General features: G+C 42.8%; 1 protein-coding gene across 1 annotated transcript; it reads right to left on the minus strand.

Moving 5' to 3' along the window:
* Window positions 1–1,100: 1,100 nt before the first annotated feature.
* brca2 (BRCA2 DNA repair associated) lies at window positions 1,101–22,240 on the minus strand (the record flags this gene model as incomplete). Its single annotated transcript, XM_080526522.1, has 19 exons — window positions 1,101–1,478; window positions 1,844–1,987; window positions 2,522–2,778; window positions 3,271–3,388; window positions 4,760–4,830; window positions 5,644–5,845; window positions 6,292–6,401; window positions 6,791–6,926; window positions 7,507–7,662; window positions 10,485–10,696; window positions 10,954–11,114; window positions 13,870–14,040; window positions 14,791–14,978; window positions 15,424–15,614; window positions 15,996–16,510; window positions 16,599–16,668; window positions 17,183–18,752; window positions 20,208–20,461; window positions 21,595–22,240. The coding sequence occupies 19 exons, from the start codon at window positions 22,238–22,240 to the stop codon at window positions 1,101–1,103; spliced, it is 5,550 nt and encodes a 1,849-aa protein (XP_080382648.1).
* Between the last annotated feature and the right edge of the window lie 714 nt (window positions 22,241–22,954).

The raw sequence follows: 22,954 nt of genomic DNA on the forward strand, positions 1-22,954 counted from the left end.
AAAATAAATTAAAGAAACTCCACATTGTATGTAGCTACTAGGGTGTGTGTTTTAACTTCACGCATTTTGTAACTTTCAGGCACTGACATTTTGATACCACCTACATGCTATGTATCCAGCCAAACCTATACTACTACTACTACTACTACTACTACTACTACTACTAATAATAATAAATGCTATTAATCCAGCCCAACCGCACAAAAGAATGCTTTTTTCCGGCCCAGTGTGATCAAAAGTAGCCCATTCGGCGGGAACACACCCCATCTGGCAACCCTGGGTGAGATTTCATCCTTCCTCTGTTTTTCAGACAGATGATAAACTGAGTGGTGAACAGAAACACTGCCCCCTGCTGTCAGGATGACGGTGGACATGGATGTGAATACGGCATATTACATCTGCGAAGACATGGGCACAGAACATTTTACTTTGAAACTTATTCGGTAAATTAATTGACTAAAACCATTAGTAAAATAACCATGTCATCAAAAGTCACATATCAAATCCAATAATACATTATTATTATTATTCATTTATTTATTATTGTAATAATAATAATAAGAATAATAAATATGATATATATATATATAAACAAAAGCCATCAACAACAACATAAAAAGTGCAGTATTTTTATTACATTTTTAGGGTTCATGTTGGTTGTGTTAATGTCACAGAGAGAAAACAATCATAAGTTCAGTACTGTACCTAGCACTTATCCTTTTCAACATCACAACTTGTGATGTGTTTGGTAACTTACATTTGTTAGACATCAATGCATAAAGCACATACATGTCAAGTTAGGACTTTGCCTGCTGTCATGAACATATGATCAATTTCCACCAACTGCCAACATCTCGTCTTCATAAGCCTCTAACTGATTGGCCTGGTTACAACCAGCAAGCCAGAGGTATGAATAACACGCCTTTGAACAAGCCACTTCCAAGATCAGGGGGGTATTCCATCAACGTTGCTAAAGGAAAACCCAGGCTTATTCTCACGAGACTTATAAAAAGAAATCCAGGCTTTTTTTTCTTTTACACATACACCTGTTACAGTCTACTCTCTACGTAGACCCTCCCGCCCCGCCTCTACTCTCCTGGTCACACAGCCCCATCGTCGTGCAGGTCCTGGGTGTCGATGGTGGCCAACTCCTCATCCTCCACCCACTCGTCCTCCACAGGCCTTGGGACGGGCCGAGGAGGAGGACGAGGAGCCGGGGTCTGGACCGTCTTTAGGGAGCGAGGCGTTTCAGATCTGCGTGGAGGGTTGAAGGTCTTGCTCACACACGGGGAGGTCATGGTGCCCAGGGGGCAGAGCGGCGGGGGGGAGGGGATGCAGGACAGATAGTCCAGGCCTCGCTTTCTCTTCAGGCTTTTGGGGTCTTTGTTGGCCGAGCAGCTGGCTGGTTTAGGGGGGTTGTTCCTGGTCATGGGAGTAGAGCAGGATCCCAGACTTCTTAACGGCTGCTGAGGAGTCACCTATAAGACCAACATGAATGTTCTGTTGTTATTTGAATAGCGTTAGCCTCATAGCATAATTGCCTACGTCATATTTTGGCCAAATTGAGATATCTGCCTAACTCTACTCTCCTAACACGGCTGATTCACTGTGCATTATTGCCTCTATGACATCAGCCTATCAGAATGCTTGTTACATTCCAAAATCACTATCTGCCCAAGTCATCTCTTTGACATCAGGCATTTTTGACACTACATACAAAGATGGCTCGGCTGACCACAAGTGAAGCATGACATAGGCAATTATGCTATGAGGCTAACGGTATGGGCAATGTGTAGAGTTATCTGTTGTTTACATGGTAGTTACACCCAAGAAAAGCACTCACGTTAGGCCTCCCGCCTTGTTTTGCCTCTCCGTTCCAACCTGGGGTTCTTGGTGGTAACACTGGAGATGAGAAGGAGCTCAGACCGTCAGACTGAACCAGGTCTGAAAGCCTCTCTTCTGCGGAGCTAAAGAAGTGCTCCTGGCCCTGCTCCAAACATGATATACAGAAAGTTAGTCTGTCATCCAGTGCACACCATCATAAATTATGTAACACATTCTAATGCTTTGGTCCTCATATCGGCAACCAATCAAAATGTTCAGACTTTTCCTTTGAAACACGGAACTACGTTTCAACGTTGTTGAGAATCACAACACAAACTCGCTAGTCAAGCCAAAGACAAGCTGTGTTAGTTGACTAGCGATGTGTCATTGATTTTCAACAACACGGAAATGTATTCAAATTTTTCAAAAGAAAAGTCTGATCATTACATCCCAACATAAGGACCAAAGCAAAAGCCAAAAAACTAATTAGAAAGTGTCACTTTTTTTTCCTGCCTTACAGGATTGACATTTTCTAAATTAGATTTCATAAACATTCTAGGTGTCCTGTACCTGGGTAAAGACTCTGAGGTTAGATTCTAGGTGTGTCCTGTACCTGGGTAAAGACTCTGAGGTTAGATTCTAGGTGTGTCTGTACCTGGGTAAAGACTCTGAGGTTAGATTCTAGGTGTGTCTGTACCTGGGTAAAGACTCTGAGTTTAGCAAACGCCTCCTGTAGGTGTGGTTCCTTGGGTTTAGCGGAGAAGAGGGCCAGGTCTCCAGCGTACAGGACAGGGAGGAGGGCGGGGGGCTGAGGCCTGAGCTGCAGGTTGCTCAACGCCAGCAGGGCCAGAGGCTTCACCAGGTCCTCCAGGCTCAGGTGAGCCAAACTGTTGGAGAAGCGAACCTTCACAAAGTCTAGCTTCCCATCGACCAGATGTACCACAGGAGAGGAGCCTGCACAGAGAGGAACGCAATCAGTCAGATCACGTCACTCATACGTCATCAACTCAGAAAATATCAATATATCTATCTAAAATCTGAGAATTTAGGAGAATGACAACAGGGGGAGACAAAAACACAATACACAAAAACATGACACAAAAAAACACCAGTAGATCTACTTCAACACATCGTTAGCCTCATAGCATAATTGCCTACGTCATATTTTGGCCAAATTGAGATATCTGCCTAACTGTACTCTCCTAACACTGCTGATTCACTGTGCAGTATTGCCTATGCCGTCAGCCTATCAGAATGCTTGTTACATTCCAAAATCACCATCTGCCCAAGTCATCTCTTTGACATAGGCCTTTTTGACACTACATAGATGGCTTGGCTGACCACAAGTGAAGCATGACTTCTTAGGCAATTATGCTATGAGGCTAACGATAAATGAAACACAGAAAACCAACGCTGTACGTAACACCTTGAAAAGACCAATCACACCTTGTCTGTCATTGATGGAAACAACATATCCTACGAGATCCACCTCTCCGCAGACTGGATGGAAGTTTGGATCTCTGAGGGAATGAAAGCTGGCAGACACTCTGGCTTGGAAATGCATCTGTTCCGGAGAAGCCTACATGATATGACAATGACAATGATGATAATGACATTTTAGTTTTCCCAATTAATATTTGTTACTTAACAGGTCTGTGAAGTTACAGGAAAAGGCAAGGCAAGGCCAGTTTATTTGTATAGCACATTTCATACAACAAGGGCAATTCAAAGTGCTTTACATCCAGCATTAAAATACAGCAAGAGGAGCATAGTAAGAAAATAAGAATGACAAAGAATAAAAGCGAATATAAGAAGTAGGGCTGGGACGACGCGTCGACGAAGTCGACGTAATCGACTACGTCAATACGTCGACTTGCGTAATGTGCGTCGCAAAAAAAAATAAAAAAATCTAACTGCAATTGCGGCACTGCGCCGACGTGGTGGCGGGGGCGCTGTTTCGCAAATAAGTTAGCTTTCGTTGTTGCTAGCGAAATAGCTGATAATGTTGACTGCTCAAGGAGAATACATATTTGAAAGTACAGAATGCCTGAGAGCCTTATATTGCATTATATTACATTATATTTGGAATGGTCATCTGGTGCCTGAATATTGTGTTTTCCTTTACATAAATAATGACATTTCCACCATAAATTGATGCAGAAAGGGCACAAATTGGTGCATATCAATTCACCAGAATGCAAGAAATTAAGTGTTTGATGTTTAAGGACCCCCAGACAGCCCTGCTCCATGGGTCCCCCCCGATGTCAAACACCACTGGTACCACCTCCACCTCATTTTGAGCCAGGAAAAACCCTGATGGCCATGTTGGCATTCAAGTTGGCTAAACATAGCAGTGAGTCTGCCCTGTGTCTGGGGCTGTTTGACAGAGGCAGTTACAGTAGTAGTAGTAGTAGCAGGTCGCCGAATTAAAGGTGTCTGTGTTTAATTGCGGGCCCACAGACAGCCCCCATACATCAGCTGATCATTTAAAGGAGCGGCCGTCTGAGTAATGTGCATGTCACACGCTGCTTTGTTTTATAAGAGCAGCAGCTATTACCCAGAGTGCTTTATAAAGACACTGTTAAACAGAGAGAGACAATACAGCCATTATTTTGGGGGAAATTACCGGTAAGTGATACATTAATCGAACAGGGAAAAAATAATCGTTAGACTAATCGTTAAATTAGTCGTTAGAGTAACCGACTAATCGAAAAAATAATCGCTAGATTAATCGTTAGAAAAATAGTCGTTTGGGACAGCCCTAATAAGAAGTAAATAGATAAAACATTTAATAAGACAATAGTTTATGGATAAAAGACATTGATAGAAGTGTTTGTGTTTAATCATAACTGCTGCAAAACATGAAGGTTTTTAGCTTAGATTTAAATATTTTTAGGGTTTGGGGAAAATGTGAACCATGAAATCCAGGTGGTACCTTTATGTCCTGGAAGTGTGTTTTCTTGGTGGCGGTGAGCTGAATAGAAGCAACGCCTGCCTGTTTCTTTCCTTCAGATATGGAGAGATTGCAGGCCCTGTATCTACAACCCTCTCTCAGCAGAGACTGCAAATCCGTCGAGGGACGCCAAACATTCAACTGGTACACTGAAAAATAAATATTGTAATGATAAAACCAAGGATGAGCAGATAATAGTGCTTCAGGAACAATTAATACAAATAAATAACGTAAACATCCTCAATTACGCAGTGCACTTGTTAGACTGGTCTACATAGTAAAAGGCATTTGTCACATAAACAAATTCCACCGGTAGTGTACGTTTCACATGTAGTGTACACTATAGTAGCATGGCAAAAGGCTATTTCATGATTAAGACAGTTGGATGAATTATGTATTGATAATAAACGTATCTACACTGGCTTCCTGTTAAGTTCAGAATAGATTTCAAGATCCTTCTGCTTGTTTATAAAGCTCTCACTGGCACAGCACCAGAATATGTTCAGACCTTTTGCTAGCATATCAGCCCAATAGAGCTCTCAGGTCTTCTGACGCTGGCTTTCTCTGTGTACCACATGTACAAAAGGAGAGATTTGGTGAGGCTGCATTCTCATTTTATGCACCCAAATTGTGGAATGCACTGCCAGTTTACATTAGGGATGCAACCTCAGCAAATATGTTCAAGTCAAGACTAAAAACCCATCTTTTTAAATATTGCCTTTAAATGACTAAATCATTAAATGATGATTATATAATGATTGGGGCACTTTGAGCTGCAAAGTTAGCAGGAAAAGTGCCATACAAATAAAAGTTATTATTATTATTATTATTATTATTATTATTATTATTATTATTGATAAACACACCGTTCCGGCCTTGCTGGTCTCTGGCGTCAGAGATGCAGAGCTTCCATACGGGGGTGACCTCCCGGGCAGGGCAGCTCCCCACACCCTCCTGGGGGGTCTCCAGCGCCCGGCAGAAACGCTCCTTCAGCTCGGCCTGCCTCCTCTCCCCCAGAGAACACCTGTACCTGGCCAGGGTCTCCATCTGCTGCGTACTCAGAAGACCCTGGACACGGAAAAAGGAGTTTCCATTTCCTATCGGCAACCAATCAAAATGTTCTGACTTTTCTTTTGAAACACGGAACTACGTTTCAACGTTGTTGAGAATCACAACACAAACTCGTTGAGTAATCCCCCACTGCTACCTAGTTAACTATAACACTACTTTACATTGTTAGCAGGCTCACAAAACAAGCTGTGTTAGTTGACTAGCAAGTTTCCATTTCATAAGCTTTGGACGAAAAAATAAATCAGCCCAACATATAAGAACTATAAGTCTAAAATCTGGTCAATGTTAATGGGTTGAAACAAGGCTAAACATTTCCTTATATCCCATGTCACCTGAATTATTATCGGTATTGCTATGTCTCTAAATGATATGTGCCTTATCATCAGCATTAATTATCATTTGCAGGAAGCTCTCTGTTGGACCAAGGCAGTCTCTATCCTCACCTCCATGGAAACAGGGTCGTTCTCCACAGCCTCATGTAGCTCCTCCCCATCCTGCAGTGTCTCAACGTCCTTACGACGGACCGTCCTCCTCTCTCTAGCCTTGTTAACACCTGTAAGATGTTCATGATCTGATCAAAACACTGTACTAAATATGACACATTACAGTTAACACTAGAACAGCCATGGGTGGGGTCATTAAACTGTACTAAATATTAGACACGTTACAGTTAAACTGTACTAAATATTAGACACATTACAGCTAAACTGTACTAAACATTAGACATGTTACAGTTAAACTGTACTAAACATTAGACATGTTACAGTTAAACTGTACTAAACATTAGACATGTTACAGTTAAACTGTACTAAACATTTGACACATTACAGTTAAACTGTACTAAACATTTGACACATTACAGTTAAACTGTACTAAATATATGACACATTACAGTTAAACTGTACTAAACATTAGACAAGTTACAGTTAAGGTACTTCCTACCATCCTCTTCTTTTTCAAACTGGGCCTGAACCCTGGCGTAGAGCTTCTCCAGGCTGTCGCTGTGCCGCCGGGACTCCCGGTCCTCAGAACGAACGTTCCGGAACACGAAGCCTCCGCCCGGCTTCTTCTCCATCCACTGGAAGTAAGGATAGATTAGAGAAACAGACCTCCTCTCAGTAAACCTCCCATGACCACTGACATTCAGATTGGGAAGGTAAATGTAAATCAGGGTTCCCACACCTTCTGAAACATCTAGATGAGAGTTTATATAATAGGAACTATCCGCTCATAGACAACAATTAAAAAGAGAGAAAGAGAGGGGAATTCAAGCACTTTCAATGACCCATGTCTATTTTCAAAAACGTTTAAGACCTTGATTTCTGTTTTCTCAAATTCACGAACTTTCAACGATTTCAAAGACCCGTGGGAACCCTGGTAAATGGTAAATAAACAGACATATATAGCGCCTTATTCCAAAGCGCTGTACAACGGCCTCTCATTCACCCATTCACACACACATTCACACACCAAATGGCGGCAAGCTACCATGCAAAGCGCCTGCCCCGCTCATTGGGAGCAATTTGGGGTTCAGTGTCTTGCCCAAGGACACCTCGACATGTGGCAAGCCGAGGTTCGAACCGCCGATCTTGCGATCATTAGACGCCGGCTCTACCTCCTGCGCCACAGCCGCCCCAATAAGGCAGTTATAAACACACCTGAGTGGGGTAGCTTCTCAACACGACGATGTCCACAGCGCCCACCAGCCCCCCGCTGCTGTAGAGAGAGGAGAGCGGGAGCAGGAAGGGTCGGGGGTCAGAGTGGAACCCTAGTCTGGCGTCCCATCGAGCTGGTCTGGTGCCGTTCGCCCAAATCTGAAACCACAAATATACACCAGATATACACCAAATATACACCAGATATACACCAAGGGCCAATCCCGATTCCCTTTTCTACCCCTATGGCTCGTTTTCGAGTGTGACTCGATTCGAAGCCAAGGCCTTCGAACAGAGCCACAAGCCATACCCCTTGAAATCTACCCCTATGAATTGGGACGGCCCTTCACGGCGGCTACGTCATCAACAGTGGTTTAAATAGACGCGGTACGGGTGACGCGTTATGTTGCCGGCGAATTCTCACATCTCGCAATGCCTTCTTCAGCTGTGTTTATTTCTGTTGCGTGTGCTATAAGCATCTTTTTTCGTTTGTTATCAACACACTGTAGTGTTTAGACGTTCCTTTTTTAGTCTCTTCCGTCAACGATGTCTTTTTTTGTGGACAGCGCAATAATGACAATGAATGACTCCAAGCAAAACACAGAGTATTAACCAGATCTGTCAGCGCACGATGTTCCTCCAAAGATACCCGTTACTCAATCCTCAGCCACCACATACACACGAGTCCATCAGTAGTCATAAAGCGTTGTCCAAAAATCACGTTACCAAGCGCCTTTCTCAGAACAATTCGTCGTCAAGAATCCAAAAATCAATCCATCATAGTCGTGGTCAAAAACGTAGAAAGAGGATCTCTTGGGGACGCGGCCACATTTGCCCGTGAAGGAGAGATGACAAATAGGCGGAAACATTTCTCAGTAGAGTCGAACGGTGATAGATCATCATCATTTACGCGCATCCTTAACTGTAGTTACATTTCGCGTGTCATATGCCATTAGACATGGAAATATGTCAATGCGCGGCTGTCATGCACAAATCAGCTTGTAACGTTAGACACACAGCACATAATATAACGCATAATAACGTTTTGTTGTTGTTGTGCTTGTTATAAAGAAAAGGTCTATAATGCATTTAAATGAATGATACAACCCATTAATAATATTACCTAATAACAACTGCTCGGATTAGATTGCGAGTTGTTTTGGTATAATAAGTGCCGCAATACAGATAGCGTCATATACCACCAAGGGGGGGGGGGGGGAATTCGCGTCTATCATGCACATATCGAATGAATGAATGAATGGTCTTTATTGTCATTGCTACAGTACAGGTACCAAACAACGAAATGTAGGAGGGGTGGCTCCCCTGGTGTTAGGAAAGAAAAAAAAAACTTAAAAAAAAAAACTTTAAAAAAAAAACACAAGCCTGTGGATAGATAACTTTAGATAGATAACTTTACATTAAATATGTCTACCATCATCCGCTGTCAAACACCACAATTTATTTTTAAATAAACATGATTGTACATCTCTGTAATCGCGCACCGATGTATTTATATGGGGAAGGCTGTGCTTGACGATTCCATTGGACTGACGCCGGGCAGAGGAACAGGGTGACTGTTACCCTGTGACAAACGCGCAGATATGAGTGCTCCGGTGTACTGCTTTGATAGTCTAATCAATGGAAGTGATCAGGTAGGCTACCAGTCCTCTACTGCTAAACCCGAGCGCGCTGGACTGTGGAACTTTCTATGTTAAGCATAGGCACCTCGGCATAACAGCGATTTTTTTGTTATGCTTGTTGTAAAGAAAAGGTCTATAATGCATTGAAATGACATTAGTACATCAGACATTAGACATCAGACATGGAAATATGTCAATGCGCGGCTGTCATGCACAAATCAGCTTGTAACGTTAGACACACAGCACATCGGCATAATAACGTTTTGTTGTTGTTGTGCTTGTTATAAAGAAAAGGTCTATAATGCATTTAAATGAATGATACAACCCATTAATAATATTACATAATAACAACTGCTCGGATTAGATTGCGGGTGCCGCTACATGGAAATAGGTAAAAATGTGCATCATGTACAAGTCAGCTGAACGTTTGACAAATAACTTTACATATGTGTACCATCATCCGCTGTCAAACGCCACAGGTAATAATTGATTTATGATTGTCTATCTCTGAAATGCTCGACTGTCATGCAGCTTTGCGTTACTGTAACGTTAGACACAGCACCGACATAAAAACATTTGGTTATGCTTGTTATAAATAAAAGGTCTATAATGCATTGTAATGACATTAAACTAACATAATAACATGGTTATCATAATTTTTCAAATCTTTATTAATAAGTAATTACAGAGAAAGTAAAATGAAATTTCCGCATTGAATAGAGCGACATAACATTTCTGTAGATGATTCGCAATGCATCCTGGAATCAAGGGGTAGCGTACCCCTATGGCTTCGAAGCTAGTCTGGTCCTGGAATCGCTCGAAACTAAGTCATAGTTAGCCCTCGAAATGAAGCCATGGCTCGATGAAATATGAATTGGGATAGCCCTCCCCCTAAACGTGAACGCGCAAATCGAGCCATAGGGGTGAAAACGAAGGGCTAGGGGTGAATTGGGATTGGCCCCAAGTATACACCAAACATTTGTGACACAGTCTGATCATTTGGTCTGCATATCGGGATCCGATGTAATGATGAGACTTTTCTTTCGAAAGATGTGAATACATTTCCGCGTTGTTGAAAATCAATGACACATCGCTAGTCAACTAACACAGCTTGTTTTGTGAGTCTGCTAACAATGTAAAGTAGTGTTCTAGTTAACTAGGTAGCAGTGGGGATTACTCACCCAATCCATTGCGTTGCAGTGTTTTGGCTTGACTAGCGAGTTTGTGTTGTGATTCTCAACAACGTTGAAACGTAGTTCAGTGTTTCAAAAGAAAAGTCTGAACATTTTGATTGATTGCCGATATGACGACCAAATTATAAGACTGTGTCATATACGTTACCTTAAGCATGAGAGATTCCGGAGCCTCTAATGGAGAGCAGGCGTCCTGGGAGCCGACCAGCTCCGCTCCATGAATCATCACTTTCCCGCCGATGGCCAGACGGCCCTTGTGCAGCATGGCGGTTAGCGGGACGTCCACCTGGGCTCTGACAGCGTACCACCCGTCTGTGAGCCAGATGACGCCAATACACGGCTCCACCTTAGAGTCAGCACCTTGGATGAATTGATTAATTTATTTGACACGTTTTTAAAAAAGGGGTATACAGTTATCGGCTCCAAAGGAGCCTAAAAAGCATACACGTATAAAAGAGAAGAAACAAAACGTCAAGGATAACACAAGAATGTGTTATCCATGTCTATTCACAAACTTTCAAGGATTTCAAGGACCCGTGGGAACCCTGTACTAAAGACCCATTTCTTCAGACGACTTTTGAAGTTGCTCAAACTCAGTAGAGTTTTAAGTTCCTCACCTTGGGGTGTCTTGGTTTCGTTACGGCTCGGTCTGGTTAGGTTCTGACCCAGAGTGACGACACCACAGACACAGAGCACCATGGTCTTGGCTGCAGTATCGTCTCTCTCCATGATCTTCCTCAGAGCGGACCGTCGGGTGTGGTCCACTTCCACATCGTATCTAGTAAGTAAGATATTCATATATTATATTATAATATTCTATAATAGTATACAGAGTAGATTGTCTTACAAAGACACTTAGATTTAGATGTAGTAATCTAAAAATTAATTAGACCCCTATACTTTCTTTTATTAATTTTTTGTTTCTTTTTATTATTAGGCCGACTACTCAATCTTTTCAGTTTGTAAAGCGTCTTTGAGTGTCTAGAAAAGCGCTATATACCGTATTTTCCGGACTATAAGTCGCGCTTTTTTTCATAGTTTGGCTGGTCCTGCGACTTATAGTCAGGTGCGACTTATATGTCAATATATATATATAATTTCCGGCCTGGTCTCACACGGCGGACGTCAGAATTCGACGTTTAAGGACAGACGTCGAATTCTGACGTGAGATTGCATCCAACGTCGAATTCCGACGTGACATTTGCATCCAAACGTCGAAATTCCGACCTGACATTGGGGTAGCTCGTTCTGATAGCGCAGGGGTGCGCCTGTTATGTGCCATAGGGTTTCCAATTCAAAATGGAATAATCCCGAGAGAAGCCCCGACAGGCGCACATAACAGGCGCACCCCTGCGCTATCAGAACGAGCTACCCCAATTAGGGTTGGGTACCGTTTGGGTTTTATCCGGTACCGGTACCTAACCGATACTTTAAAAACGGTACCGGTACCAAAACGGTACTTAATTCGGTACTTTTGATTTTTTTAAATGACATATATAATATAATAACACAGTCGACAACATTAAACAGCTTTTCACTTTTTTATTGCTGAGGCACAATATATATTAGTTAAATATACACTCAAATTAAAATAAATGAAAATAAACCTCCTGAGCCTTGGGGACTCCATTAAGCTGGGGGTGCCTATCGTTGGTACTGATGTCGAATACGAGTACACACTTGTTCGGCAGCCCCTCAAGGACATCAGAATATTCTTAGAAAAGGGATCTAGTGAAGAGGCCTGCATAGCCCCCAGAACCAAGAAGACCAAGAGGAAATATAACTCTGATGAACTGGAGCCCTCCACCTCGTCAAAATCCAAACTCTGTTGCCGCTCAGCTACTACTACTCCCCTCCCCCTCTCTGGTCCATGATGACATGACGATTGATTTTTCAGACACAGTAGTAGGATAAGGATATATCTACATGATATATACATGATCTGACACAGTACCCGAATATCAGGAGATCCCCGATCATGTTGTCCACCTCGCAGAGACGCAGCCACACATCCGCACTACGTCATCAACAGACGCGTCGAATCCTGGAGTGCACTGTCCAATCAAAGGCTTGCGTTCGTAAACTCGCTCTGAGAGCGTCGCAGCGCACACTGGGCCCGACGTCATAAGGGGAGCAAGTCATTTGATTGGACAGAAGGCATTCCACGAGTGGTGATCAGAATTCCAGAACGAGTTTACGGAACGCACCCATAAGTCGAGCGTCGCGTTATGCCAACCCGCTAGCGGAAGTTGCTATTAGCAACCTTCTCGTTATCCTTCCGTACTCGCTGCTTTCACCGAGTGGAAATTTAACAGGCGATGTGACGTCACGAGTCACCAGTTGACACCGGACACCAGGGGGCGAGATAGAAAAGTACCGAAATGAGGTACCGAAATCTCCTACGGGTACATACTGAATGTAAAGTAACCGGTACTTACCGGTACCGATTTTCGGTACCCAACCCTAACCCCAATGTCACGTCGGAATTCGACGTTTGGATGCAAATGTCACGTCGGAATTCAACGTTTGGATGCGATCTCACGTCAGAATTCGACGTTTGTCCATAAACGTCGAATTCTGACGTCTGCCGTGTGAGACCAGGTTGATAATTTCATACTGACTGACATGAACCAAGGAGTAAACATTACCGTCTACAGCCGACAGGGGGCGCTCTGGGCCGCTCTGGGCTTGTGACAACTATATGCTGCTGCTATTCCCCTGAAGAAGTTATCTAAAACATTAGCTTGTTGAAGCTAAGCAAACGGTAGCTTGGTGAACTTGCTTACTGGTAACTTGCTTGTTGGACTCGCTGGCTTGTTATGTTCATTTAGCCTATTCAGCCTCCCAGGTATGTTCTTTATGCTATTGTGTTGCTGAATAACTGTTAATGTGTTATGTTAACATACCGGACTTCTATTCAGCCTGTTGTTCTGTGTGCTATTGTGTAGTTGAATAACTTGCCTTTCCAGATTAAATGTCTGTTCTTGGTCTTGGATTTTGTGAAATATATTTCTAAATAAATGCAACTTAAAGTCCAGTGCGACTTATATATGTTTTTTCCTCTTAATGTCGCATTTTTTGACTGATGCGATTTATACTCCGGAGCGACTTATAGTCCGGAAAATACGGTAAGTCTAATGTATTATTATTATTATTATTATTATTATCTAACAAATAAACACAAAAAAACACATCTCAGCAGCGAAACAGTAGAATGAAATGACCATAACATTAATAATAATAATCATTTTATGTTTAAATGGTAAATATATAAGACTTATTCCTAAGCTCTTTACAACGGCCTCTCATTCACCCATTCACACACACATTCACACAACAATGGTGGCAAGCTACAACGCAAGGCATCAGCCCGCACACTGGGAGGAATTTGGGGTTCTGTGTCTTGCCCAAGGACACCTCGACATGTGGCCAGTCGCGGATCGAAACGCCGATCTACCGACCTTGCGATCATTAGACGCCGGCTCTACCTCCTGCGCCACAGCCGTCCGTAAGAGTCTTCCTTGCTACTGTACCTGTATTTGAGTTGGAGGAGGACCTGTTCTGGGGTCAGACAGAGACTCCCCATCACCTCTGGGAAACACCTCTCCATGGACGCCTGCTTCCACACCACCCAGCGGTAGTGGTTATACCCCCAGGCCTCGCTGATCAGCTTGGGGTCCACGCCGGGGGTGTCACATAGCGCTCTGAGGAGGGGAATGTTACGCTACATTTTGCCAATCCTCATTCCAGTTAACACTAGAACAGCTGTGCCTATTTTACCTACTATTAGAGCCGCCCTTTACAATGGGAAGCTGCTACTTACACATAACGACCACTAGTTGGTGCGTCTTGTACATTAGCCTGCCTCCTACACAGAAAAACTGCAAAATAGCTTTATACTAGCTTATCCTGATGTGATTTTGAAAATGTAAGGACACTGGGTGGTAGAACGCACATATCTAGGAAAAGTCATGAAAGGAGCGTCCTGAAATTTGATCGAGTGCAAAGATATCATATTTTTTTTACTCACTTGGTTAAATGACCAAATGACCCCACCCATGGCTGTTCTAGTGTTACAGTATTACAATTCAGTGGTAGCTGTAGTATAAGCAAATGCTATTATATAAATTGCTCCAAATTAATTCATTACATTCTGGAGGGCAAGTCTTACAATAATCACATTCAGTGAGGCAAATCTAAAACGTTGCTTTGGTCTGTTGCAATTTTATTGTAAGTGTATTCATCCGATGAACAGTTGTTTATTGGTTGCTAAGCAATGGTAAGAACATAACTTTGATAACGGTAATATAAACAAACGCGGAGTAATATGAAAAGATGTGTCAACATTCCATTTAGCCGTTGCGTATGTCATGGATATCGGCACGGCTGGAACGCAAACCGACCAATAGAGACAATGGACCGGATCTATCCGTTGTATAATAAAACAACATTACCTGTAGAACTCCTCTTTCCCTGCAGTTCCGTTGTTCTGACAGATCAACCAGCCCCCGTCAGCCAGCTGGACGCCCCCCCCGTCTACGAAAGCCTCTTGTTTGAAGAAGTGTTGGCAGTGGAATCGAAACGACTCGGCATTTCCACTGCTGACCTGAGACACGTGCTCGTGCACTCCATAGGCATACAGCTGAGGAAGTAGATCAGAAGTTCTGTCGTGATATGCTACAGGTGAACAAACGCACCAGCGCAGCTTTAGGAAAGTGCATGTCGGCGCAGGATGGGGTTATCAACAATAAGACAACGAAATGTACGCTACAACGATTAAAACAAGTCTTTAAACAAGTCCAGTTCTGTTCTTTAAACAAGTCCAGATGATGATCAAGTGATGCATCAGGACTATAGAATTAAATAATGATCAATCAACCTCGAAAGCCTGTTCTACCTAGAAAGCCATGTCATGTGTGTCTCTTCTGTTGGTTTTTGTTGTTAGCTTGTGATGTGGGTATCAATGTGTGTCTGTCTTTCTCGTTGGATGTTGTGTTGTCGCTGTGCTCCATGTTATACTTTCAAGAAAAACTATAAATATATTGAAATAAAATAAAAAATAAGCCATGTTTCAACTCTCCCCTTACCTGCTTCCGGGTGTGTTGGACGGGGTAGTTCCCGCTGACTGCCTCCCTGAGAGACACTCTGGTCACCCCGGACGTCTTAGCGAGGAACAAGCTTCCTGGTAAAGGTCTGATGGTCTGTCGCTTCTTCTTCCTGATTCTCATGTCCTGCATGTCACGCGCGAGCTGCAAGCAGTGCAGATTCTGGTTTATGTCTGCAGACACAAGAAATTTTTTTTTTGTCAATGCATTGTCACAACCCTATTAGTGACTTTCTAGAATTACCTGAACAATTAAAACATATCGTTAGCCTAGCATAGGATAGCATAATTGCCTAAGTAATGCTTCACTTGTGGTCAGCCGAGCCATCTTTGCATGTAGCGTCAAAAATGCCTATGTCAAAGAGATGACTTGGGCAGATAGTGATTTTGGAATGTAACAAGCATTCTGATAGGCTAACGGCATAGGCAATAATGCACAGTGAATCAGCAGTGTTAGGAGAGTAGAGTTAGGCAGATATCTCAATTTGGCCAAAATATGACGCAGGTAGGCAATTATGCTTTGAGGCTAACGATTAGCAACATCAAAAAGGTTACCTGTGCTATCAGTAGGTGAAAGTCCTGGAGCAGACCCATCTGCAGTGGCATTGTTTCCTTTCGGTTCGACAGCGAGGTCGTGCCCACCATCATTGCCACTGTCTCCTTTTTCTACATCCGATTTCATTACGTCAACCTTGACGTTAGAATCTGATTCAGTTACACGGCTTACATGGTTTTTCTCAGCGAGTGAGAGAGGTGTACTGGTCTGGTGATGATCAGGTGTTTCAACGAGGGAGTTTAGGGGTGTAGTCTTGTCTGAACGTTGAGGGGTGACGCTCTCTGTGATGACACTGTTCTGTTTCCTGAAGGGAGGGACGTACACGGCCGGTCGTCTTATCTTGTCCTGTCTCACGCCGCTCTTCTGCATCTCAGGGTTAACAGTCTTCGTGAACGGGGGCACAAACAATTCCATCTTAGGATTTGCTGGTTTACCGTCTCCTGGAGTCGAGTCTGCTACAATATTCTGTGCCTCTGTCTTATTCAACCGTAGGTCCACCGAACTATTTTTATCCCTGTATAAGACACACAAGATTAACAACAATTCTGTATCCCTCAGGCTCTCTGTTGGGTAAATACTTTTGTGTTGTGTTGAAGACCTACCTATATGGCCTGGTCACGTTAGGCTGTAGAGACACGTTGTATTTGAAGACTCTCCTGTCTTTAAGTGTGCCTGAAACAAAACAAAATATGATAATTATGGTATGTTAGAAGATTGGTGCCACTGAGGGGGTACGTTTTCTATTGGTTAATGTGTGTTTACGTGGTTTGTGGAGGCTCAAATTAACCTAAACACTTCATTTGAAATCAGTAGAAACATAGAATTCAATAAGAAACTCAGAGGCAAGTCACATTAGTTAGTGAATATAATAATAGTTTAAGTTTTATCTCGTAGATAAGTAAGCCTTTCTCACCATGTGAAGAGGTTTTTGCAGGGGTAAGTGTTGACTGTCTTTTACAATCCAGAGTTCTGTCAAATTCTGCCAAGAGTCGTCTTTTCAGGGGCAGTTGCTCTGTTGAATATAAAAACAAGTCTACAGTAAACATGTTGTCCCCCACAGATGATGGAGCGCCCCTCATTCGTGACAATTATTCAAAGGTATATTTTGTGAATTAATGGGAGAGAGAATAAAAACGAATAATGTTTTTGTGGTCTGACGTGGTTGAAATAGTTGAAATAGTCTTACCTTTCATATCTTCATCCTCTGCTGACCTTTTTCCGATTCCTTTCCTCATCTCAGAGGGTTCCTTGCTGCAGACGGGATTCGCTGCTTGCACTATTGGTGTTTCCACCGATGTCCCAGGAGGACTTTCACGCGCCAGGTCTTCGTCTTCTAACAGAGCCTTGGCGCAGTCCATCGCCTCCTGGGCAAAGTACCTCTGCTGAGTGACAGAGCAGCCGCTGAGCCCGAGCGATTCAAAGTTCAAGGAAGATCCCTTTTGGTGTGCTCTCGGAGACCGATGTGTCAATCCACCACTGGTGTGAATCACGTCACGGTTCTCTGGTGTTCCAGCTTTCGCTAGGACACGTTGATCACACATACAAGGCGCTGAAGGGGTTTCGAGAGACTTTTTATCTCCGAGCCTTTGGTGATGATCATTTCCACCGGTAAGAGTCTCATCATCACAGTCTTTGAACTTCTCGAAGGCTTCTTTAAGTGATTTATCTGATACAGACACGCCGTGACCGCTAGCTGTGCTAAAACCAAAGCTGCTTCCTTTGCCTGGATTGCTGCAGGCTGATGCTCCTGCATTCTGTGCTGAAGTCTTCTTGGCTAGATCAACTCTGTTGTTATTCTCAGGTTCTGTACGTTGAATTACTGAATGTTCAGTTACTGCATCTTCAACTGCTGCATGTTCGTCCAACAGAGACTTGGCTTTCTGGAGAGCATTGTCTGACACACTCACAGTCTTGCCACTGGCAGTGCTGAACGCACAGCTACTTCCTGTTCTGAGGTTAGAATCAGTATGTTCAATTATTGCATGTTCAATTACTGCAGGTTCATCCAACAGAAACTTGGCTTTCTGGAGAGCCTTGCCCGACACACTCACAGTCTTTCCACTGGCAGTGCTGAACATACAGCTACTTCCTGGTCTACTGAGGTCAGAATCAGTATGTTTAATTACTGCATCTTCAGTTACTGCATCTTCAATCACTGCATGTTCGTCCAACAGAGACTTGGCTTTCTGGAGAGCCTTGTCTGACACACTCACAGTCTTCCCACTAGCAGTGCTGAACATACAGCTACTTCCTGTTCTACTGAGGTCAGAATCTGAATTGTTCGGCCTAGTTGTTAGTTGTTGTTTGACACCTGAATCATCTTCACAGGGTAATGGATATCTGCTGCCGTCTGTTAAATAAGCTTTCTCAGTGGCATTTGTTGAAACGGATCCTCCTTTCCCACAGATTTTCCTCTGGTTGTGACTACTGCTTCTTGAGGCCACCAATGAGCTTTTAGAGTCTGTTGTGGAAACCTCAGAACCTGGTTTATTGAGAAAGGTCCTTGCCCCCGAATTATCTTTTTCAGAAATGTGCACTTTCTTCCCCCCAGCTGGCTCAAAGGCACAACGGCTTTCCTCCGCACGCTTGTGAGCATCGTCAGGTTTTGCATCCGACGACTTCTCTCGCTTTGCTTCTTCAACATGAACACTGCCGATATCGGAATCACAGTCCTTAAAAACAGCCGTTGCCTCATTAAGGGCCTTAGCTGATATTGTTACTCCTTTGCCACTGGCTGTCTTAAATCCGTTGTGTTTCTGTGGTGGAGCCTGAATCAGATCGGTATGAAGACTTTCGGCTCCGATCTGTTTTTTTGCTTCAGAATGTTCGTTTTCAAACTCATTACATTCGTTTAGAATAGATGTTGCTTTAAGCAGTGCCTCGTCAGACACAGCCACTTTCTTACCACTTGCAGTGCTGAAACGACAAACATTTTGCAAAGAGTAACTAGCATGAGAAATATTAGTTTCATCTGTTTTCTCTTTGCAGTCATTCAAGGGAGCTCTTGCCACGGTTGCTTTTTCAGAGACTTTCCCCTTCCTTTGAGCAGTGCTAAAGCCACAATTGTTTCTCTCAATATTAGCACTTCCAGTCTCAGCTTCAGCCCAGTCTCTGTCTAGCTTTTCTGATGCACAACCTAAACTTTCTGCCACATCGCAGTCTTTAAAGACGCCCGTTGCTAACTGAATGGCCTTTGCTGAGATAGACACTCCTTTACCGCTGGCCATCTGAAAACCACCACTGTGTTCACGAGAATGTGACAAATCCACATTTTCCACAAGTCCATTTGTTTTTTCAGTGTGTTCATCTGGTAGTACTTTCAGGTCTGATTTGTTTACAAAGCCATGGCAACGTGTTATATTCAATGTACCACTTTCGATCTTCTTCTTACTGCTTCGATTCTGGTTGGCTGTAAATGTTGAACCTACAAAGCCATTTCCAATTTCACTATTGTTTACAGTATTCCCATCAATACGGTTAATTTGCTCAACGTTGGAATCCACATTTCCTCCATGTTCAACAGGCAAGAGTCCAACTTGTTCCACATCACTGCCGTTAACAAATCTCTGTGTGTTCATCTCCTGGTTCTCCTCTATATCGGCAAACAAGACCCGGGCTTTGCTCAAACACTTCTCTGAAACCCTCAAAACATTTCCTCCGGCAGTTTTGAAACCCCCACCAAACTTTAAACCATTGTTGTCAGATTTCGCAGTTTCACTGGTGCTTGTCTTAGGTTCCAGCAGATTGTTCCTTAACGTTGTGTTTGTCAGTAAATCTGAGGAAATCACAGCTTTGTTTTTAGGGCTAGAATGTGGTCCATCTTCTTTATGTTTCTCTGCAGAATTGCAGAATGGTGTTCCTTTGACTTTAACCTTGGTACTGTAAGCAGTTGCTCTGATGTGTTTTTTTGCTTCAGAATGTTCATTTTCAAGCTCATTACAATCGTTTAGAATAGATGTTACTTTAAGCAGTGCCTCGTCAGACACGTGCCTTGCAGTGCTGAAACCACAAACATTTTGCAAAGAGTAACTAGCATGAGAAATATTAGTTTCATCCATTTTCTCTTTGCAGTCATTGAAGAGAGCCCTTGCCATAGAGATAGAATGTGGTCCATCTTCTTTATGTTTCTCTGAACTGTAGAATGATGTTCCTTTGAGTTTAATCTTGGTACTGGATGCTTTGCAAACTATTTTGACATGAGGACTTGTCACTTTGTCAGGGGTCACCATCTTCACTGATTGTTTCTCGGCGTCACTGCTAAAACTGTCATCAAAATCGATGCCTGTGAGAAAGTTAGGATCCAACTCTTTGTCAGAGGAATGATGGGGGGGGATATCAGCCAGAACATTAAAGTTCAAAGGCTTCGCTGTGGGCTTAAACTGTGTGAACTCAAATTGGCTGTCTGCATCTTCCAAGAGACTACACAACTCTGAGACATCGGCTCTCTGTGAGGCTGTCAAAGGGCCTTGGACATCAACACACCTCTGGTTTGAGAGAAGAGATTTGTTCCTGTTGTAACCAGTTTGAAAAGCGGAATATGGTTGTATATTTCCAGGAGGTTTTTCAGAGCTTAATTGAAGACTTGAGGATTCAGTCGGTTGTGTGACATCAGCGCAGGTGGAGAGGAAGCCGCTAACACAAACTGTCTTTTCCATTTTAGTCGTATTCGCACGGTTGCTCAACTGCCAAGTGGGGATATGCTTCTCGTTGCTGAAGCCGTTATCAGAGTCATGAGGAGTCTCCCTTTTCTGACCTGATTTGTTTCTGATTAGCAGTTGTTTTTTACTCCTCTGTCTCAATGCTGAGAGACAAGCTGATGCAGATAATTCATTTTGAGTAGTTCCTAATTTTACACGGCTTATTTCACCAGTAGAGTCAACTATTTGGCTTAAATCTTGTGCAAATGCCCTGCAAAGTTGTGACATATCGTTGAGATCGTTGTCTTGAGGTTGTCTGGTGTGTCCTGGAGAAACAATATTTTCTTCAGTTGCACATTCCTGTTGTATCGGCTTATGTTTCCAGTTGAAGGTATTCTTGTTGACATCATTATACTCAGCGCTTTCCCTTTGTTTCATAAGTGGATTGTCACCTAACATGAAGAAAGACGAATATAATTACAACTATGTACACAGATGCAAGCAGGTTCATGGCGCATACGCCATGTTAAAGAGGCAATCTGGGATTCAAATAATAAAGTGTTCTGCCTCTACTTTTTTTTTGTAAACAGCTAAGCCAAAGAAATCCACTCTCAAATACATAGACGGAGGCATGGATGTACGGACTGACCACGCATGAGATGAAAATGATAGTGTTTTTTTAACAGTGTTTGTATTAAATTGTTTATAAACAAAGAGAAAAGCTTATATTTGGGGTTCTGATGGGGTTAGACAGTTTAACTAACCTCATGAGGCACCTCATAAGTTAGGCTATATTCTTCCAGAATCAATAGATACATTATTCATTATAAGTCGAACATATTGATGTACCAATCCCAGATTGCCTCTACCATATGACTCTATATATGAGATTGTAAAATGAAAAGCTTGTTACAAATAACATAGACTAACTGTTACAGTTGTACACATAAATACAACTTACCACTGAGTGAGGTTCCCGGTAAAGCACATGACTTCTGAGTCACTGACGGATGTGGATTTTGGGCACGATAAACAAACTTTCTATTTCTTCTTGTGAACGTGAGTTCTTGTGAGGTTTCAACTGCAGACCCTCCCAATCGCTGATCACCAGTGGACTTGTTGGGTGCCACCAAGACATTCTCTGTAGAGGAATCACGATGATGAGAACATGTATCCAGATCACCGTCAGAAATATCAGCTAAACTTATGGGTGTCCACTGAGTGGTCCCGTTATCCCCAGTTTTGACGTCACTCTTGATATCAAGGGACACAGAAGTCACCACGATCTTCTCATCTTCTCCTGCTATCTCACTGGATTCGTCGTTTTTCGATGTTGAAATCACTGTCGTGTGAGTAGGTGGAGTAGGTTCCTTTTTCAAACTGCTTTTCCTCTTGATTCTGTCCTTGGTTTTCACCCTTCTCAAAGCTGCACTGCTATTGCTAAAGAACATGGAGAGAACTTCTTCAGCTCCGTCGAGAACATTCGCCACTGTACCGCAAACCTCTCCATCCTCTGTAGCATCTGGTAAAGCCTGTTTCCAACGGCTGCTACTGTCCTTGCGTGACGCATCTTGAGAGCTGAGGGATCCGTTGACCAGACCAGGCATGTGGAGATTCACCCCTGTAGATATTTCAGAGGAAGAATCATATTCTTATGTTGCAGTGTTATTAGGTAATCAAAGTAGTAATATCAGTTATACACTATTTCCCATCTTGAAGTCTGTATAATTAAGCAATATCACACGAGAGGGAGTGTGTTATACTGAATATCAGCACGGCTGTGATTCGGTCGTAGGTATGAGGCCGCAGTCCGAGTACCGAAGACAATCACAGTCGTGCTGATATTCAGTATAACAGCACGACCTCGAATGTGATATTGCTTTTATACAACAGTTCTACAGCGCAATTTATTAGTTAACAGTAATAAGTGACAGCAGATTATGATTTGTTTGTTTATTTAATCATTTATTTTGGCTCCGTCAACAAAAAATTGTTCCGCAACCGGACTGTTGCCTAGTAACCTGAACACAAACATCTGCAGGCTAGCTACTTTGATATTAACGGTTATTTCGGAGTGATACCTATAGTTAAAAGTCCCAGTGCTGTTATACTGTATATCAGCACTCATGGAATGCCTCTTGTCCAATCAAATGACTTGGTCGGAACTAACTGTTGGATAGATCCGGTCCATTGGTCAGTTTGTGTTCCAGCCGTGCCAATATCCATTATATACGCGCGGCTAAATGGAATTTTGACACATCTTTTCATATTACTCTGCATTTGTATATATTACCGTTATGGTAAGTTACATTATTACTGTT

This window comes from Nansenia antarctica, assembly GCF_963989245.1.
Source record: "Nansenia antarctica genome assembly, chromosome: 1".
Taxonomy (NCBI): domain Eukaryota; kingdom Metazoa; phylum Chordata; class Actinopteri; order Argentiniformes; family Microstomatidae; genus Nansenia; species Nansenia antarctica.